Genomic DNA, 17,085 nt, shown 5'->3' with positions numbered 1-17,085 from the left:
CCCATGGTAAACCCCATTTTCACTATGCTGTCCTTGCCAATGAGACTCTCACCTACCTGTATTTAAACTGTTCTCCCATATATTGTAAATGGAATTCAGTCAAACTTCTTGGGCAAGAAACTTAGAAAGCACTGCGAGTTAGGCCCTTAGGTGCTTTTGAAAATCCTATTAAGCATCTATCTATACCTTTAGGCACCTAAATACTTCAAAAATCTGACCCTGAGAACTGAAAGACTGCATATTCCATTTCCAGTCCTCTGAGCCTTCTGGTCCCCACAAAATTGTAGTTCTCCGATAGATTCACATTCATGGGTACAGTTCTATAACTTTTTCAAACTTTATGATTTTGCCCAATATGATCCCAGTTATGCTGACTATTTCAATGCTATATATTTGTAGTTCTTTGCTACTAATTATAATTTAACTCCACCAGGTGGCTGTCAAGCTATGTGATAGCCTTGGCCCTAGAGGCAATACTAACTTAAATGTTACTATAGGCTCAGGTAGTGGACTATTTAGGAGTAAGTTTTCAAAGTGTTGGTTGGGACTTTAATTGCGGCTCCCATAGAACTCCATATAGGAATCTTGTATAATCTGTCCCAGTGTGTATATAGCTCAGACACTTCGGTTACCTTCCCAGACCCGAGAGAGAGCTCTGTGGAGCTTGAAAGCTTGTCCCTTCCACTAACAGAATTTGGTCCAGTAAAAGATATTACCTCATCTACCTTCTCTCTCTCATATCCTGGGACCAACACTAAACTTCTGACAGCTGATAATTTACTCCATCACCTTGTTGTGCATTGTCAGTCATAGTCAACAACAATTTTTGATGACTTGGCTAGTAGTGACATTGGTTGCATGTATTTCATTCCACGCCCTTATAGCTTGTATATTCTTAAAAAGATTGGTTTCAGAGTAGCAGCCGTGTTAGTCTGTATTCGCAGAAAGAAAAGGAGGACTTGTGGCACCTTAGAGACTAACCAATTTATTTGAGCATAAGCTTTCATGAGCTACAGCTCACTGCATCCGATGAGGTGAGCTGTAGCTCACGAAAGCTTATGCTCAGATAAATTGGTTAGTCTCTGAGGTGCCACAAGTACTCCTTTTCTTTCCTTAAAAAGATTGTGAACCGAGTAGAGGTTACTGGTACAGCCTCTTGCAAGTATATGAAGTTGGAGGAACATACTTAAACACTGAAGTAAATCTGCAAGTAGGTAGGCAAAAGTGATAAGAATTCTCCTTTTTTGTCCCAGCTGGTAGTGGGATGAGCACACATGATAGAAACCAGGCCTGCACCTTCAGTATTTAAGCCGCCGCCTTATTCCTTCCACAAAATATCCTTAATGAGCTCCATCATGTGCATTGTTAGATGCAATCCTGCATAGCATACTTCAGGCTAGAAAACACAGTATTAATTAAAATAACTTCTTAAAACTTTTCTGTAACTCTTGCTTGCTACAGCATTGATCTCCATGGCTAGCATTCGTCTAGGATATAGTAACAAGTTGGGAAATAAGCTTTTGGAGTCCACACAAGTATTGGTGGTTTTTTTAAATATCTATTCTGAGTATTACAGTCCAGCTAAATTTAGCCTTATGTCTAAGACTTTTCTAGATGGACTGTACTCTTGGTATTGGCTTTACCATCTCATCATTCATTTCTCTGATTTTTGTATAGGTATCATTGGAACAGAAGACCTTGCTGCAGATGTGTCTACAAGTGGGGGTGTGAGATTTTACCCCTGGACAATAGACAATAAATATTATTCTGCTGATATTCACCTGTGTGTGGTACCAAACAAATATCTTGTGACAGCAGAAATTGCTGAATCTGTCCAGGCATTTGTGGTTTACTTTGACAGCACAATAGTAAGAATGTTTTTTGTTCCTGTATATTATCTTCTCATGCACTGTAGTTGGGACTGTTACTATAATTAAGTCATCTTTATGTTCCCCAGATCCTGTGTCAGGCTGGTCCTATAATGCAAGTTAGACCAGCCTTAAATTATGCCTGTTACCAATAGTCCTAAGAAACCATTATGGCAGCTAGGGAAGCCACAGTTCCTTGCCCCACCATCTTCCCTTACACCAGTCCCAGGACAAGAGGTAGCATAAGAACTGGTACTCCACCTGTATGCATCAGATATTCCTGCTACACTGGGGCCATTCTCCTCAGACTAGTTACGCTGATTTTAGAGCTGTTTGATGCTAGTTGTGCAAAGCCTGGGATCAGGGCGGATCTTTGTAAGGATTCACCATCACCCCTTTAATTAAAATGAGAGCCCCAACATGGCTGGAGTCATCCAAACAGTCTTCCAGTAATATCAGAAAAGGCCAATGGGATTCCTAATATTTCGAAGGCAAAACAAAAAACAAGGAGAAAATGTCTGTTTGGGGTGGAGAACCTTTCACACCATGAACAAGAAAGGGCACAAATCTATTTCAAGCTCCCTCCCATTTGAGGGACACCTTTCACCTGGCACTGCAAGACTGTCTCCAGATAAACAGTCTGCAGCAGCAGCAAAGATAATTCATTAGCTTCAGTGATGCATGAACTTTAAGCCTCATTGAAACTGCTTAAATGTTAAATTATTACAAAGGATTTTTAATTTATGTAATCTGAGCTAGGAATTCAGTTAATTTGCATATTTTGATATTTAAGTTCCAAACAAGTGAGATGAACTCCGCCACAGAGGACACAGGATATTTGCTATTCCTGTTTTCTCTGGTTAAAAATGCATAGTTTAATATATTAGTATTGTGAACCTATCCTAAAATATACCAACTGTACAACACAGATGAGCAGGCATTACTGTTGGAACCTTAACCCTCTCATTTTGTGACTGTCTTTTAACCACGCGGCTTTAAGCATTACATTAACAGGGTTTTAAAGATTCATTTTAAAGTTGCAAAGTGCTTTGAGGTATTCATACAAGAACCTTGTTTCCTCCAGAAATCTGGTCTTGAAAGTGTCTCTACATGGCTTCCCCTGGCAGAAGAATGGTTACCAGAGGTTATGATCTTGGTGTGTGACAGAGTATCTGAAAATGGTAAGATGCTAAAGTTTGGCTGGAAAAAGTGATCTTGCATGCTGTTTGTTTTCCTGGCAAACTTACTACAGCTATATCTTCCGGTATATGGATAAGAGCTTTAGATTTGATAGGGAGGAGCTGAGTTACTCAAATGGCTGGTAATTGGATGGAGCCTTTTACTTTAATTGCAATTTAAATACAACCAAGTTGGCAGTGACAAACGTACCATCTGATGGCTGCTTATTTGTCTCCATGACACACTTGGGCTGGCCAGTTCCTAGTGGCCAGGTGTACACACTGAAAAGTCACCCCCACATTTGATATCTCTCAACACCACTGCCAATATTCACTGGGAGGTCAAGTTACTGAATGGGCTGAAATACACTTGCCTGTACAGGCGATCCATGCGAGTCAGAGTTGGGGCATATCAGTAGGATCCTGGGTACTGCCTGCAGTGTGAAGACAGAAGTGTCAGCCTTTTGGGGTGATTTTCTTGTGTAAATCCATTTTTATTATATATAAGTAAGCTTGGTTCCTGTGTTGGCATGTATTGTGCAAAGCAAATTAATTTAGCTCAGGATCAAGCCCTTAGTAGAAGTAATCCCTGTTATGGCTTTTCATTTACATGTCAGTCTCGGCTCTAATTGCAAAAAAACAAGAATTTATACATGATTTTTGAAGAGGGAAACAGAGCGATTCAAGATATGGTGATGTTTAACTCGAAAGCCTGTAGAATCCTTATTTGTGATGTTAGTAATGGACAGAACCAGACTATTTCTGTACTTCCTTTGTTACGAAAGAATCCAAAGCGAGGGGACAGATTTGGGGGGTATAAAAAATTCTGCACATTTGGTATTGCAGAGTTTAAAAAATTAGACATTTAGAAAGCAGTTTATGTTTCATAACCTTAGGTGTGAACCGACAAAAAGCTCAAGAGTGGTGCATCAAACACAGTTTTGAACTGGTGGAACTGAGCCCAGAGGAGCTGCCTGATGAAGACGGTAGGGTTACAACCTGTTGTTTTTAGAACAAATAAAACTACAACGCTGATTATGGAGCAGTTGAAAGGGGCTTTTAATTTGATTCTGTACTAATGGGGTGTCTGTGGAATACTGCGAGTTAGAGTGGTGCTTTTCCTGTCAGGGCTAGGAGGGTTGGTTGTTTCCTCCAGGGTTATCTCCTCCAAAATACACTGCTGTTGATGTAGCACCTACATCAAAACTATGTTTTGTGCTCGCTCTTCTGGCTCTGTAGCAGCTATTAACTAATCCTAGTGCTGTGATTATATACTTGATGGTCATGTATAAAATAACATTTATACTCAATTTCCAGATCCATTTGAAACAAAAAAACTGGTAGAGAGAGTCAAGGGGGGAGAGAAAAAGTATTTTTAGAGCTTTGAGGACTTTTAAAAGCACCAAACATAAAATACAAACGTTGTTTAATGATCTCTTGTCTTCGGGCTATAAAATTACCTTTTGAATAAATTTTAGTTTTTTGTTTGGGGGGGTGGGGGGCGTGCACGCACGCGCGCACACACACAGTCTTGCAGGAAACAAACCAGTTTCAGAATCACTTGTATGTTCAAAATTAAAACCCATGAAGCAAAACCGGTTGTGTGTTGTTGACATCTGTGACGAAAAATGTAATATGTTCCGCTCTTGTGGTTGAGTTCTGGCACCCCCTGATGCAGATCTCCCATGTGTGTTGAGAAAAGGAAAGTGTTTACTACTTCAGTAGAGCCAGCACCATCAGCTATATTCCCAAGCATCAGTTATTCACCAATATTTATATCAGTTCAAATACACTGAAGGCAGTGGGAATGCACAGCTGTCAAGGAGAGGTTAATTTCACCTGAAGAATCTCTGTGCAGAAAATTACAAGGTTCCATATTTCACAGGGCCTTCATTACTGGTGCTGTACAAGAAGGAAAGAACCCAACTTGTCTTTTAGATCAGTTTGAGTTTGCAGGCCTCGCAGTTAGGGAAAAGAGCTTGTTTTGAGTTGTAAACTGAGCTCAACTGATACAGAAGTTACTGGGAGACAATTATGAAACCCCATGGTATCATTTTTAATCACTTTTCAGAGTAGAATTGTACTTTAAAGTTACTAATGCTTTCTTTCAGTGGAAATTTCTTTTAAATGTACTTTCTTTTTAAAGTATGACTCACTTGTTTAGATGCAAATAAAATAAGTAATCTTAATAATCAGCCAGGATGTTAGTTTTTGAGTGGTGATACGTAAACTCTAGCTCTCGTACCTGTCTAACATTAAAATATTGAATCACTGTGACTCAGACATTGAAGGAAGTACATTCTAATGAGTAACTTGTTTCCCCTGTAAACCTGTTACATGAAATGCTTACCCAGGAACATAATAAAATGGATGCAGCACATAAATAGTGCCAAGAGCGGTTTAAAAATTATCAAAGGAGCTGCTACAGCTGACTCAGAGCTCTCATTATGAGTACAATATCAGTCAGCTACTTTTTGTAATGAGAGCCGGAACTATTAATTCAGCCTCATGACAGTCACTCCTGTGCTTTGTCTCCTGAGAGACCCTGCTCTTTGGCTTTTTGTTCGTATTTTAAACTTAAGGGTCACTGTCACCTTGAAATCTATTTTTAAAAGGCGTTAAAGGTAATGTAATTTACTAGACCTGCCCCTGAGTCATCCCAGAAATGTTCGTGATTTTTTTTTTTTGCAGTCATATTTTCCTATCCTGAAATGTTTCTCTCTCCCCTTTTGCTTTGTGAGAGACCTCCACAAACAGAGGAAACTGACTAATCCAAGGAAATGGTGAAACTGACTATACACAAAGTGCTGTCAGATGCACACAGTAAGGAAACTGAAATAATAAAAATGGCTCTCAGGTTAGAGTAATTTAAGGAGCAACTGAAGTTAGTTTTCAGAGAAGTAATTTTAGGCTTTCCCTGTAATCCTATTCCAATTAATCAATCAAAATATAATCAGGCTTTTTATAGCGTTTGTCCGAGAGCTTTTAAATAGTAGAGCATGGACATTTTATAACCGGAAATGGTCAGCTGGCCAAACATCTCTGCCCTATTTAACTAGTGAACTGCAAAGGGAAAAAAATGGGGTTTGCCTCCTTTGTTGTGTATAAAGATCAGATTGTTGGAGGGATGAGGGGTTGATTGCTTTTTACAGTAAATGTTCAGGACTTGTCATAATTCTAGCAGTTTTTCCATCAAGAGCAGAACAGATCGCAATACTACAAGTGACACCTGCTTCACTATAAGGGGACGTGATTTCAGTTCAGAGTGTTGCACTTCGCAGCACACGTACCTGTAACTCAAATGTCTCAGCAATGTGCAAGGGCAATTTTTGTTAAATATTCAACATATCCAACCCTTCATTTTAAGGCGGAGAGAGCTCAATCAGTGTTGCTTAGACCCATGGAAGACAAGGCGATGAAGTAAAAAATTTAAACACCTGGCAAAAATGTAGGGTATCAGAGGCACAAAGGGACAAATATTTTTCCCTAAGCAGGTTACTTTTTACATCCCTTCACTTTCAGTACCAGTCTGCTCGGCAGCATAAGACAAGCACTCACACCTGATAGGTATTCAGTGGTTAAGTATGTAAGAAAATTTTCCAGTGATTAGAAGAGGTCTGCTCAGGCTTCCTTCTAAAGCCTAACCTAATCCTTAGAGGGTTGACTCTTTTCAGACCCGACCCTTCCTGCCAAACCTGTCAGCACCACTGCCACCTTTTCCTTAGAGCTCAGCCTAGTGAGGGCTTCCCACAGCCCCTCTTACCACGCAGTCGGTCTCCAGCAGTTTCCTACCCATGGGTTCTGCGCAGCAGCAGCTGCTGCATGCTTTACTTCTGCCAGTTTGCTGGACAAGTCACAGCACCTCTCACTCAGTGCAGCGGTGGGCCTGAAGCTGCCACCACAACACCCCGATGGGCAGGGGGAAGCGATCAGAGCCTCCCTGACCGGACCTGGAGAGAGTTGGATTGTTTTCTGACCTGACACAACCCTGACACTGGTAGTCAGGTCCCTTTGGGTTGGGTTGGGTTGCACGCTCTAGTAATTGGAGTCTGGGACAGAGGGCTGGTCTCTGTTTCATTTCTACTGTTGATGCACCACGTGACCGTTTTCCAGGTTTAATTTTCTACTGTCGTGCATGTTAGGGTTCAGAATAACTTTGATAGAAATTACATGAGTTTTGTCTTCTTCGTTTAGATGACTTTCCTGAGTCCACAGGGGTGAAACGAATCGTACAAGCCTTGAACGCCAATGTCTGGTCTAATGTAGTAATGAAGAGTGGTATGTAACCAAGGCTTTTCTCTGGTGTAAAGCTGGAATTCTGGATAAGTTAATGCCAATAGTTTTCAGTTCTTACAGCTAGAGTTTAAGTTCAGCAGGTTTTTAAAGTGGAAGTACTAGATCCACACTTGCAAAAGGGTATATAAAAACAGAGCTCCTCTGAGTGCTTTTGGGGGCTGGCTGTTCAGCAATCTTTTCCAGGTGTCTGGCCTTAAAAGACTCAAAATTTACCATCTCACAGCATTCCCGCTATACTCAGAACTGTTATGTTGTAATGGTTGTATTCAAGCATTCCTTGGCGGTCTTTGGTAAGATAGATAGATCAGGGTCAAATGAAATTAAAGCTCATTCAACCAAAGCTCTGGCAGTGAGGTGGCCTGCCTCCCGTCTGTTCTGACTCTAAAACTTGTAATGAAGCCACCTCTAGTTCAGTGCACTTGCCTATCAAGTTTATATTGCCTCACACTGAGTCACAGATCAGTTGTTCTTACACTTTAAAATAGTGGCTAAAATAGGATTGAAGGAAGAGATTGGATTTTCTGAGGAATTCATTCCATGTGTCCAACTTCGTGGAACGGAACGTTACCCTCCCTCCCCAAATACACCCCCAAGTAGAAGCATAAAATAGCACTACCCTAGGGTATTTTTAAAATCAGATATTTATACCCTATATTTCTACTGACTCAGCTACTGGTAAGCCAGTGTCCAGACATATTCCATCCTGTACCGTGTATTCCAGAAGGCTGTAGTGGAGACTAAGTTAGCCTACTACTGCTAGTCACTTTTCATAAGATGAGTTGGGTGTGAAAATATACAAAGCTCTCCATTTGTGAGCAATAGAAGCTTCAGAGTCTTTGGTTACATGGAAGTACTTGAGAACAGGAGCAAACATGGAAAAATAATCTCCTCAGGCACTAGGCCATCAGGTAGAGACTGTCAGATTGTGGAAATATCTACTTAGGCTTCGGCTCATTAAAAGGGAGGAGAAGTGCTTGCCTAGCATACTTTATTTTTGTAGTATAGATACAACCATCTTTTCAAACAAAGAACCCTTCAGTTGCCCTTGCAAGTGCATAGACTATCTGAGAAAATGTAGGAAGATGGATTTTCAAGTCACCTCCTCTCTGGCACATATTTCTCTACTACCTTGGCTCCTTCTCCCCGTCCTCCCTCCCCCACCCCACACAGTGACTGAGTATTGAAAGGTCTTTGCTAGTTCCTATAACCGATTACCTAATGGTAGTGTTTTTTCCAGTAGAACATGACTAAGTACTAAACTGGAAATTGATTGTTTTAAATTAACCTGGTGACTGTCGCATTAAGTCAGAATGAGATTTCAAAAAAGGTTCCAACTTTTATATAGCTGTGAGTGCGGTAAAACCAATAGCCATCCCGAGATGGTGTAAATTATTTCATTAGAGTGGAAGACACTTATTTTGACAGCTTGTTTCCTGGTTTTACATCCTGCATTTGACAGATGTTATATTACCGAAGAGCAGGACTCAGTCATATGCTGAATTCTACATTGGGGGGAAGTTCCCACACATCACTAGTGTATTTTGTAAAGGTCAAACTTCTTTAGAATCCAGATTTAAAGTTTCCACTATGCAATAACTACATAGCATTGCTGTACATTACTACAAACATGTCAGGAAATGAACTACATTTGGACTCTCTCGCAGCTTGAGCATACTTTCAAAGGGGCACGACCAAGCTCAGTGTGCCTAAGTAAAAGATTGTACAACCTGTAACAATCCTTTGTTTTCAACTTCCTCCTGATCCTTAAAACTGGCTGCAGCAGAAATAAAATCTTAGCTTCTCTGTTGGCTGACCCCTCTACCACCAGTCAGTGGCTGCCTGGCCTTGCTGCTTATCCTTCTTTGTGTGAGGATTTTTACAGGAAATGATAGGATGATTGCATAATACTAAGGATTTCTTCTAATGTACCATATCTTCTAAACTAGGATTGGCCATCAAGGCTACATCACAAATACCTATTTTAGTTGCTTTACTTTATTTAGTAGTTGCCTTACTTTAAAATCAGAAGATTCAGCTGTTTTTTACATTTGTAAGAAACTTGTTTTAAATAGTGGCTTTATAAAGAATGAATATATTAAATTAATTGTTGGAACATATACATGCTTTCATTTCTCCAGCAGTTCAAATTGTAACTGGAAGAGCCTACTGGAGCCTTCTTTTCTCCCTCTCCACTAAGAACATGTTTGATGCCTCTTCCACACTCATCTCATAAATAAGGCAGTACAGCTCTCTATAACAGAGCGAGATTATAGAGCAAAATGGGTACTTCAGTATAGGGTTGAATGGTTACAATTCAGCCACATTATTGTACTGAAATAACTGTTTTGTGAATAAAGCCTTGTAACTGTGAACTGAGTGTCACCAGTGCAGCACTGTCAGCTTGGTGTACTTCAGTGAAGGGAAATGCAAAACGAAAGGAAAATAAATAGGCTTATCTGAGAGGCTGTGCAGAGTTCCATCCTCTGGCAGGGGTAAAGCAGGTCCTTACCTGTGTTTGGTCTTGGGAGTCAGATGGCTCTGTCACCTCCGGGGGTTAGGAGGGGCAAACAAAGTTCTTTGATATAAATAAAACAGTCCCTATTCTTTGATGTTCAGGATCAGGCTGAGGAAGTGACTGGCTCTGCTGTCTCCTTACAATGGGGGAAGAGGAACAGGATATTTGCTGCTTTCATTTGAAAGACTCCTCCAGCTGACCTCCTTTCCTGCTTAAGTACTTGTTCCAATGAGCCCAGGTGGAGACTGAGCAGGTTCACTGGGGTGGGGCCAGCTAACTAGTTCTCTCCTTTTTGCAGGGAGCTAACCTCTTCTCTGCCTGCTGTAGTGAGGTATGTAAGCCCTATTGTTTGAACAAATGCTGACTGTTAACTTCCAGTGGGACAAAGCAGGCATTTTTACTCTTTTACCCATGATAAGGATTGTCAATCTATCACTCTGATCCAGGACTAATTATTACCTATTCTGAACCTCAGACCAGACAATTTTGGGGACAAATTCCACATCTTGAAGTGGAGGAGAAAGCTATTTAAAAGCTGCTCAGCAGTGTAGTGTGTGCATTTTGCAGTTGTAGAGCAGGATTAGTGGGCAGAGTGCAGGTGAGGTAGTCAAAGGTTCAAAGTTAACACAATCTTCAGCTGAATATGGCTACAACAGATGAGTGTGGGGGTGGGGAGAATGTTTCAATAGAAACCAATATAGTAAACATACCTTGGCTGCCAAATAAGCAAGTGCAGTGCTCAAAATGATGCTGTGAACACAGCCAGCCTGCAGTTCACAGCTGTTGCAAACTTTGCTTTTTAACTTTGGCATTTGTGAAGCTGTAAAGAATCTGCTGTTGATAACCTAATAGAACCATAAATTATGCCAGTTATTTCTGAGGGAGGGATTTAGCTAATTTTTGGCTCCTGGTTCATAGGAAGAATACTGTCTAATGCTTTGCCCTGTTCCAGAGCTGTGCCCAGACGATAAAATAATTTTGACATCCAATAAAATGAGTTTGTAGGGAGACTTCTCAAAGGTGTAACTGCAACTCCAAGGTCTGTGTCTGCCTACTCACAGCTTTAGAGAAACACAGCTTCCTGCTCACAAATCATTGCTGTATGGGGCAGTACTTTCAAACCAATATGTCAAGTTCCAAACAAGCTTGCAGGAGAGGGTGCAATCCTTGTGTCATTTCTCTATATAACATGAGCTCTAATTATAGAAATGAGAAGCCAACAAGAACTATACTATTACATCACAAAATCCATGCCTCTGCACAGGCAGGGATGTTCTCTCTTGTACCGGCTGGACAATAATGTCCAACCTACTTTCAGATGACTCAAACTGGTTAATAATCTTTCGTTTTTACCACTTCTCCAAAAGACAGCTTTTGCACAGCCTACAGAAACTTTTTAAAACTACTCTCTGTTGGGCTGTGGGTTCCAATATATTATCACTTCATCTGATGCTAATTTAGTTGGCATACCTCAGATGCTTTCACGCTTCTTGCAGCCCAAGGTTTTTAAGGAGATTCAGTCAGCTAGACTGATTCACTTCTTCCCTGGGGCCTCTGGCAAATAACCTGTTTCATCAATAAAACTGCATACAGCAGAGCCAGTTTAAACAAATACTTGGTAAAAGACTAAAGTGGATTTTTAAAAAAAATCAATCACTAAACTCAAGCACACAATGACAAATTTTATTAAAAGGGAAAGGAGGTCTTTGGAATTATTTGAGGGATTTTTACATGTTTTCCAGATAGCTGATGATTTTGGTTTAAAAAAAAAAAATCTTGTATAAACTACAAATTGAATTGGAATGTGTATAAAAATTACATCATCCAAGCTGGAGCCTAGAGTTAAGTCATTAGTGCAATGTTAATGTAGGGCAGACTTCTTTTAAAAGTGTAAAAAAAAAAAAAAAAAAAAATTGACATGAAATCTTGCATTTTGAATTATAAGCAGAATGTTATGTTCTTCTAACTTCTCAGTTGCCTAAGCCCTCTGTTACTAATAAAATACTTTAAGTGCTCTGAGTCCATTATATTCAGCATGCAAATAATTATAAATACTTATGTCAGTACCAGCCCTGCAAAAATATTTGTCCTAACATTTAATGTTGCTTGTTAAATTTGTCTCTGCTTAGTAATACTTAGCAGTTTTAAAACCCATCATGCTAGAGGTCAGAGATGGGAGGGTAATGAACTAGTTTCAGCTTCATGTTGCTGGCTTGGTAGGATTTTTTAAAATATTGTTAAAATACACCGTGTGTTCATAAAAATTGAGTGTCCAGAACATCATACAGTCTGAGTAAACAAACATTGTACTGTGGCCAATGGACCCGTACGTTAATCCTGCATAAACTTAAAACTATTATTCATGACATTAAGGTGTGTCAGATTTAGAGGATAGAGCTGTATATAAACAAAGGCTTTTGTTGCATTTCCTTTGCGGAATAACAGACATTCATCTCCATTGATGCAGCCTGTGGTACGTGAAACAAACTCCACCACCCTTGTTAATCACTAGTGTACTCTCCTGCTGTGTTCTGAAAATCATACCGAACTGTGCTTCTGTCGGGGGGGTCTGGTGGAATCCAAGCATTAACTGGTACTTAGAGACCACGACATACAATATCCAGGCCCACACTCACTTTTTAACACCTCCCACAACCCTTGTCCCCACTCTCATCACTGATTTTAACACTTAGAAATAATGCTGCCATGCCAGTGTTTTTGGACTCAGCCCTGCAACTAGTGGGACTGCTCGCACGCACAAAGGTAAACATGTGCACAAGGGTTTGCAGGCTCAGGGGGACAGTTGTGCTAGGCCCCAACCTTATTTTAAATCAGCATCTTTTAGGTACTTCATTTTTTGTAAACTATACGGGCATAGGTTTGTGTCATGATTTATATACTGCTTTAGCTATTCCCTGTAAAAGACTTCATCCTATCTGCTGAATTGCTCTTTAGGAATAGTGTTGCATTTTCTATTAAACTAATAGCTGTTTTTCTTCAGACAGGAATCAGGGCTTTGGCCTTCTCAGTACACTAGCAGGTGCAAACTGCAGCATTGGGTCAGAAGAGAACCAAGATACAAAAGTAAACGTTCTTATTTCTCACTTTTTTTTAAATCAGTGTTTTTCCTCCCTGCCCTGCCTCCTCCCTGTCACACAATGTGATTACACCCTTTGTCTTCCACCTTCATTTTCTTTTTCCTCAAAGGACACTTCATGTCCTCTCTAAATACAATGGTAAAGGAAATACCCTCTGTAAATGTTATGAGGCCTGAAGACTTGCAGCCTGCATTTTTCACAAGAAGAAAAGGAGGACTTGTGGCACCTTAGAGACTAAGCAATTTATTTGAGCATAAGCTTTCGTGAGCTACAGCTCACTTCATTGGATGCATACTCAAGATTACCTGTAAGATGAATGCCCTTAGTAACGGAACAGCTGTCAGCTCGTGGCTGCGAGCAGTTGCACAGCACAGTTCCTTTACGCTCAGTAACTTTCCCTGGTGAAACTTAGTTGAATTTTCAATGTGGGTGTTAGTCATAGGCTCTCTGACATTTGTGTAAATGCTTTCCCTCAGACAGCAGGCTGGAGCCAAGAAAAAGTTATACAAAATTCTAGTCAAGATGCTGGGGTTTTTTCATTTATGTCTGGGAGTAGTGTTTGTGCCAGATTAGGGCTTTTGAAAAATAACCTCTCAAACCGTAGCTCTAAATTGTCTGCAGGAATATCATAGCTCAGAAAAATATATACCATAGTAACATTATGTACATCCACAGTTCTATACAGCACTTTGGATGAGTAAAGATACACAAGATAGGTGCTCTGTCCTGAAAAACTTGCATTTCAAGATCCATATGAAACAATCCCTTGAAAAGGCTAAGCTTTCAAGGGAAAACACAAAGCAACTGAATTCTTGGTGTTGCTACACCGCAGCTACGTTTGATGTGTAGCTTTAAGTCTTTCACTCAGCTGAGTTATTGTTTAAAAAAAATGATTAAGACTATCAAGAATGCTTCTTCTAAACACTCGTTAGACTTTCATAAATATCTGACTCTCTGAACTCCTATTGGCTTCCTGAATGTTTGAACTGGAATAGAGAGAGCTGTTTCTTCTTGGTTATAGTAATAACTGGTAGTTTCCCTGACAGCCCCATCCACCAACAGTGGACAGAGCAGAATCTCATTTAGACAACAGAGGAGATGCAGCTAGCACAAACAACTTGCAGATTGACAGCATTGTAGGTAAGTTCTTCCTTTGCTTAGTAAACAAAATTCTGATGAGTTTTACAGGGTGAGGTAGAAACTAAACCATGATGTGTACAAAAAAGGAACATTCCCAAAAAACTGTGTGGGAAGAGAGCCATTACTCATTATAACTGGATGATTTTGTGGCTTAGTTCTCTGGCCCATAGGGTAACCAATATCAGAATAGTTTCCAGTTAGAAACTGCATAATAGTCCTTCTCTAAAGATACCACGTTGACTGGATGCCTGCTCTTGGGACTTTTAAGCAGAAGACCAAGAACGGGAACGGAGTTAAAAAAAAAAAAAAAAACACTCTTCAGAGAAGTGGAATTACAGATAAGCAATTTCCCCTTTTTTTCCTAGCTTGTTTGTGGCAGAATCTTGCTTTAAAGAGACAGTACACAAATCTATGCCTCATTTTTTACATGTCCTTAGCCTTCATTGCTGTCAGTAGTTGACATTTCCTACCATTCAATCAAAGATTTTAGCATATGTTTGTATTCCCTATTAAAAAGTTGATATGATGAACAACATGCACATGCAGGCATATATGCACCCCTATGCTGGATAGTTACAGAAGGCTAATGGTTCCTGGCCATCCGCATCCTCTCCCCAAAGATAATAGCATAATTGGGGTTGGGGTTGCCAGAGCCCCTAGAAACTAAGTAACCCTCTCATCAAAATCATGCCTCTTTTTGAGAGACCAAGGCCCAGCCCTGCCGGGAACAGATTCCCTCAGAATTTAAGACAGAGGTTCCACTTGCCATATTGCTAACTCAGAGCATTCAAGTCTTTCTCCACAACCATGAGGGCTAGAAGCATTTTTTTTAAATGAAAGCTGAGATCCTCCTGCATGACTACAGGAGCTGGGGCTTTAAGTAAATCTCAAACCATCACAAGACTATCACTATCAAGTTGTGACAGCTAGCAAAACTACACTTATCTCAGCCTCATCCCCAACCTACTCTTCAGATCACTGGAAGAGAACATATAGTTCCATGGATGCCTCTGCTTCTGATGGAAAGAGGTTATAGGCTTAGTTCTTTTACAGTATGGAAACAAAACTAAAAATATATATTTTGGGGTTAAGACCAGATTTAAATTGTTCCCTGTTCACAACATTGAGTGTATAAATGTAAAAGTCCCTAGCTTCCAACGTACAGTATTTAACTTATTGGGCTGGGATGTATTAGAGGGGACTAATATGAGAACTTTTAAACTACCTGGTATTGAGTGCTTAACAGGCATTGTCCAAATCCTAGTCTTCTGGGGATTGATGGTGATGTTTAGGCAAAAACTAAGTCAGCACTTCGATTTGTAATGATCCCCAGCCATTTCTAAGGCAGATAATGTTAAGACCAGCAAGAAAACTTGTTATATTTTGACATTTATAGCAATTTTAAACCATGTTCTTGAACTTTGTCAGATTTTAAAACACCTTGTAATGTGTGTCACGTCAGAACCGAGTAACATAGTAATTAATGCCATGAACCAATGGAAAATTCAAACCTTTTATCCATCACATTGCAAAGGGAGCCAGGAGTCTTTCACTAGTACTCCATATAATGTTTAATATCCAGCAATTTATCATCAAACTAATGTGCTATCCAGCAGGAACAGTCCTGCTTAGATCAATGTTAATATGCTTATTTCAGATCCCATGTTAGATATGGATATTCAAGAGCTAGCCAGTCTTACCACAGGAGGAGGAGATCTGGAGAATTTCGAAAGACTGTTTTCAAAGCTGAAGGAAATGAAAGGTACTGTAAATGAAGAGCACACCATCAGAGACTGAACAGTTAATAGTCAAAAAGCCAGTTAGCAGACCTGGGAACTTCATTGCGTCCATGTGAACATCTTGAAAGTTATTCTTGTAATGGTTGAAATCTTGAACACTTTGATCTGTTGTACTTCCCTTTTCATCTTATCTAGTATTGATCTTGAAAGCAATAGTCCTTTGTCAATCAAACTCATCATTGTAGGTAAATAGTGCTTTATTTTTAAGAACATCTAAGGAGGTCCCACTGGAGTAGCTCAAACATTCTCCACTAGTCTTCTATCATGATCTTCTACTCCACAATCTTCTAATTCCATGACAAGAATTATGTGATTTAAAAAAAAAATAGAACTTCATGCTAATCTTAAGGTTTAAGGAGGTTTAGAAATGGTTGTGAGGTGGAATCCAAAATACTTAAAACCACTGAATTTCTAGCGTAGTTGAATTTTGGAAGTCCACGCTAAAGTCTCCACTCTCTCCTTTCCCATGATTTTCCAGTAGTTCAGAAATGACTTTCCAATCCCTCCTGGAGCACTGCAGTAGGCCATCTCTGTTTCTCTCAATGCTCAGTAACTCTGCTAACCCTTGAGGGAGACAATCTAACATTACTCTTCTTTTCCCTACAGACAAGGCAGCAACATTGCCCCATGAACAGAGAAAACTACATGCAGAGAAGGTGAGGTCTGAAACAAGAACTTAAATTCTGCAGAATTCTCCAGCTTTGCGTGTTCATGTTTCTAAATAGCAGCTACTCTTGAGGACATTTAGCAAGGAATGACTATTTCATAAATAGAAAAATAGATCTGCTCCTGGAGTTTTATACATATAGAGCATCTTCCAAACAGAATACAAATGATCTAATCTGGCCAACAGTTTTGCGAATGCTGCTGATCAATGCTGCTGATCTCCCAGGAAAACGGCAACAATCTGGAATTTTAAAGTTGAGGGAGGGTTACAGTTATCGGAAATTCAGAAATCATGCAGTAGAACTGAAGGCTTGAACCAACTCCATTGAAGTCAGTGGAAAACTCTCATTGACTTTAGTGGGAATCACAAACAGATTTTATCTTGCAGAGGTTCCAAAGCCCTCTAAATTGTCACACCCATTTTGTTGGGATTTTAGCCAGAGAAAGAAAATAACATTTCAGCAAGGAGTACTGTATATAGCTGTCGCTACCGTGTTTAACTCCTGGTCACTTTACATTTATCAG

General features: G+C 39.9%; 1 protein-coding gene across 2 annotated transcripts in view; it reads left to right on the top strand.

Annotated features, from left to right (window-relative positions):
• The window catches only part of AAGAB (alpha and gamma adaptin binding protein), a 28,976-nt gene that overhangs the window by 8,801 nt on the left and 3,090 nt on the right, over window positions 1–17,085 (top strand). The window contains exons 2-9 of one of the 2 annotated variants that reach the window (XM_037911742.2): window positions 1,678–1,868; window positions 2,953–3,049; window positions 3,943–4,032; window positions 7,241–7,324; window positions 12,859–12,941; window positions 14,002–14,095; window positions 15,753–15,857; window positions 16,501–16,550. In XM_037911742.2, the coding sequence (XP_037767670.1) occupies window positions 1,678–1,868; window positions 2,953–3,049; window positions 3,943–4,032; window positions 7,241–7,324; window positions 12,859–12,941; window positions 14,002–14,095; window positions 15,753–15,857; window positions 16,501–16,550 (794 nt within the window). The remainder of the gene's footprint in view (window positions 1–1,677; window positions 1,869–2,952; window positions 3,050–3,942; window positions 4,033–7,240; window positions 7,325–12,858; window positions 12,942–14,001; window positions 14,096–15,752; window positions 15,858–16,500; window positions 16,551–17,085) is intronic. The other variant, XM_037911743.2, reaches the window with a different exon arrangement.

Source organism: Chelonia mydas, chromosome 10 (assembly GCF_015237465.2).
Source record: "Chelonia mydas isolate rCheMyd1 chromosome 10, rCheMyd1.pri.v2, whole genome shotgun sequence".
NCBI lineage: Eukaryota > Metazoa > Chordata > Testudines > Cheloniidae > Chelonia > Chelonia mydas.
This window is presented reverse-complemented; position numbering and strand designations above follow the sequence as displayed.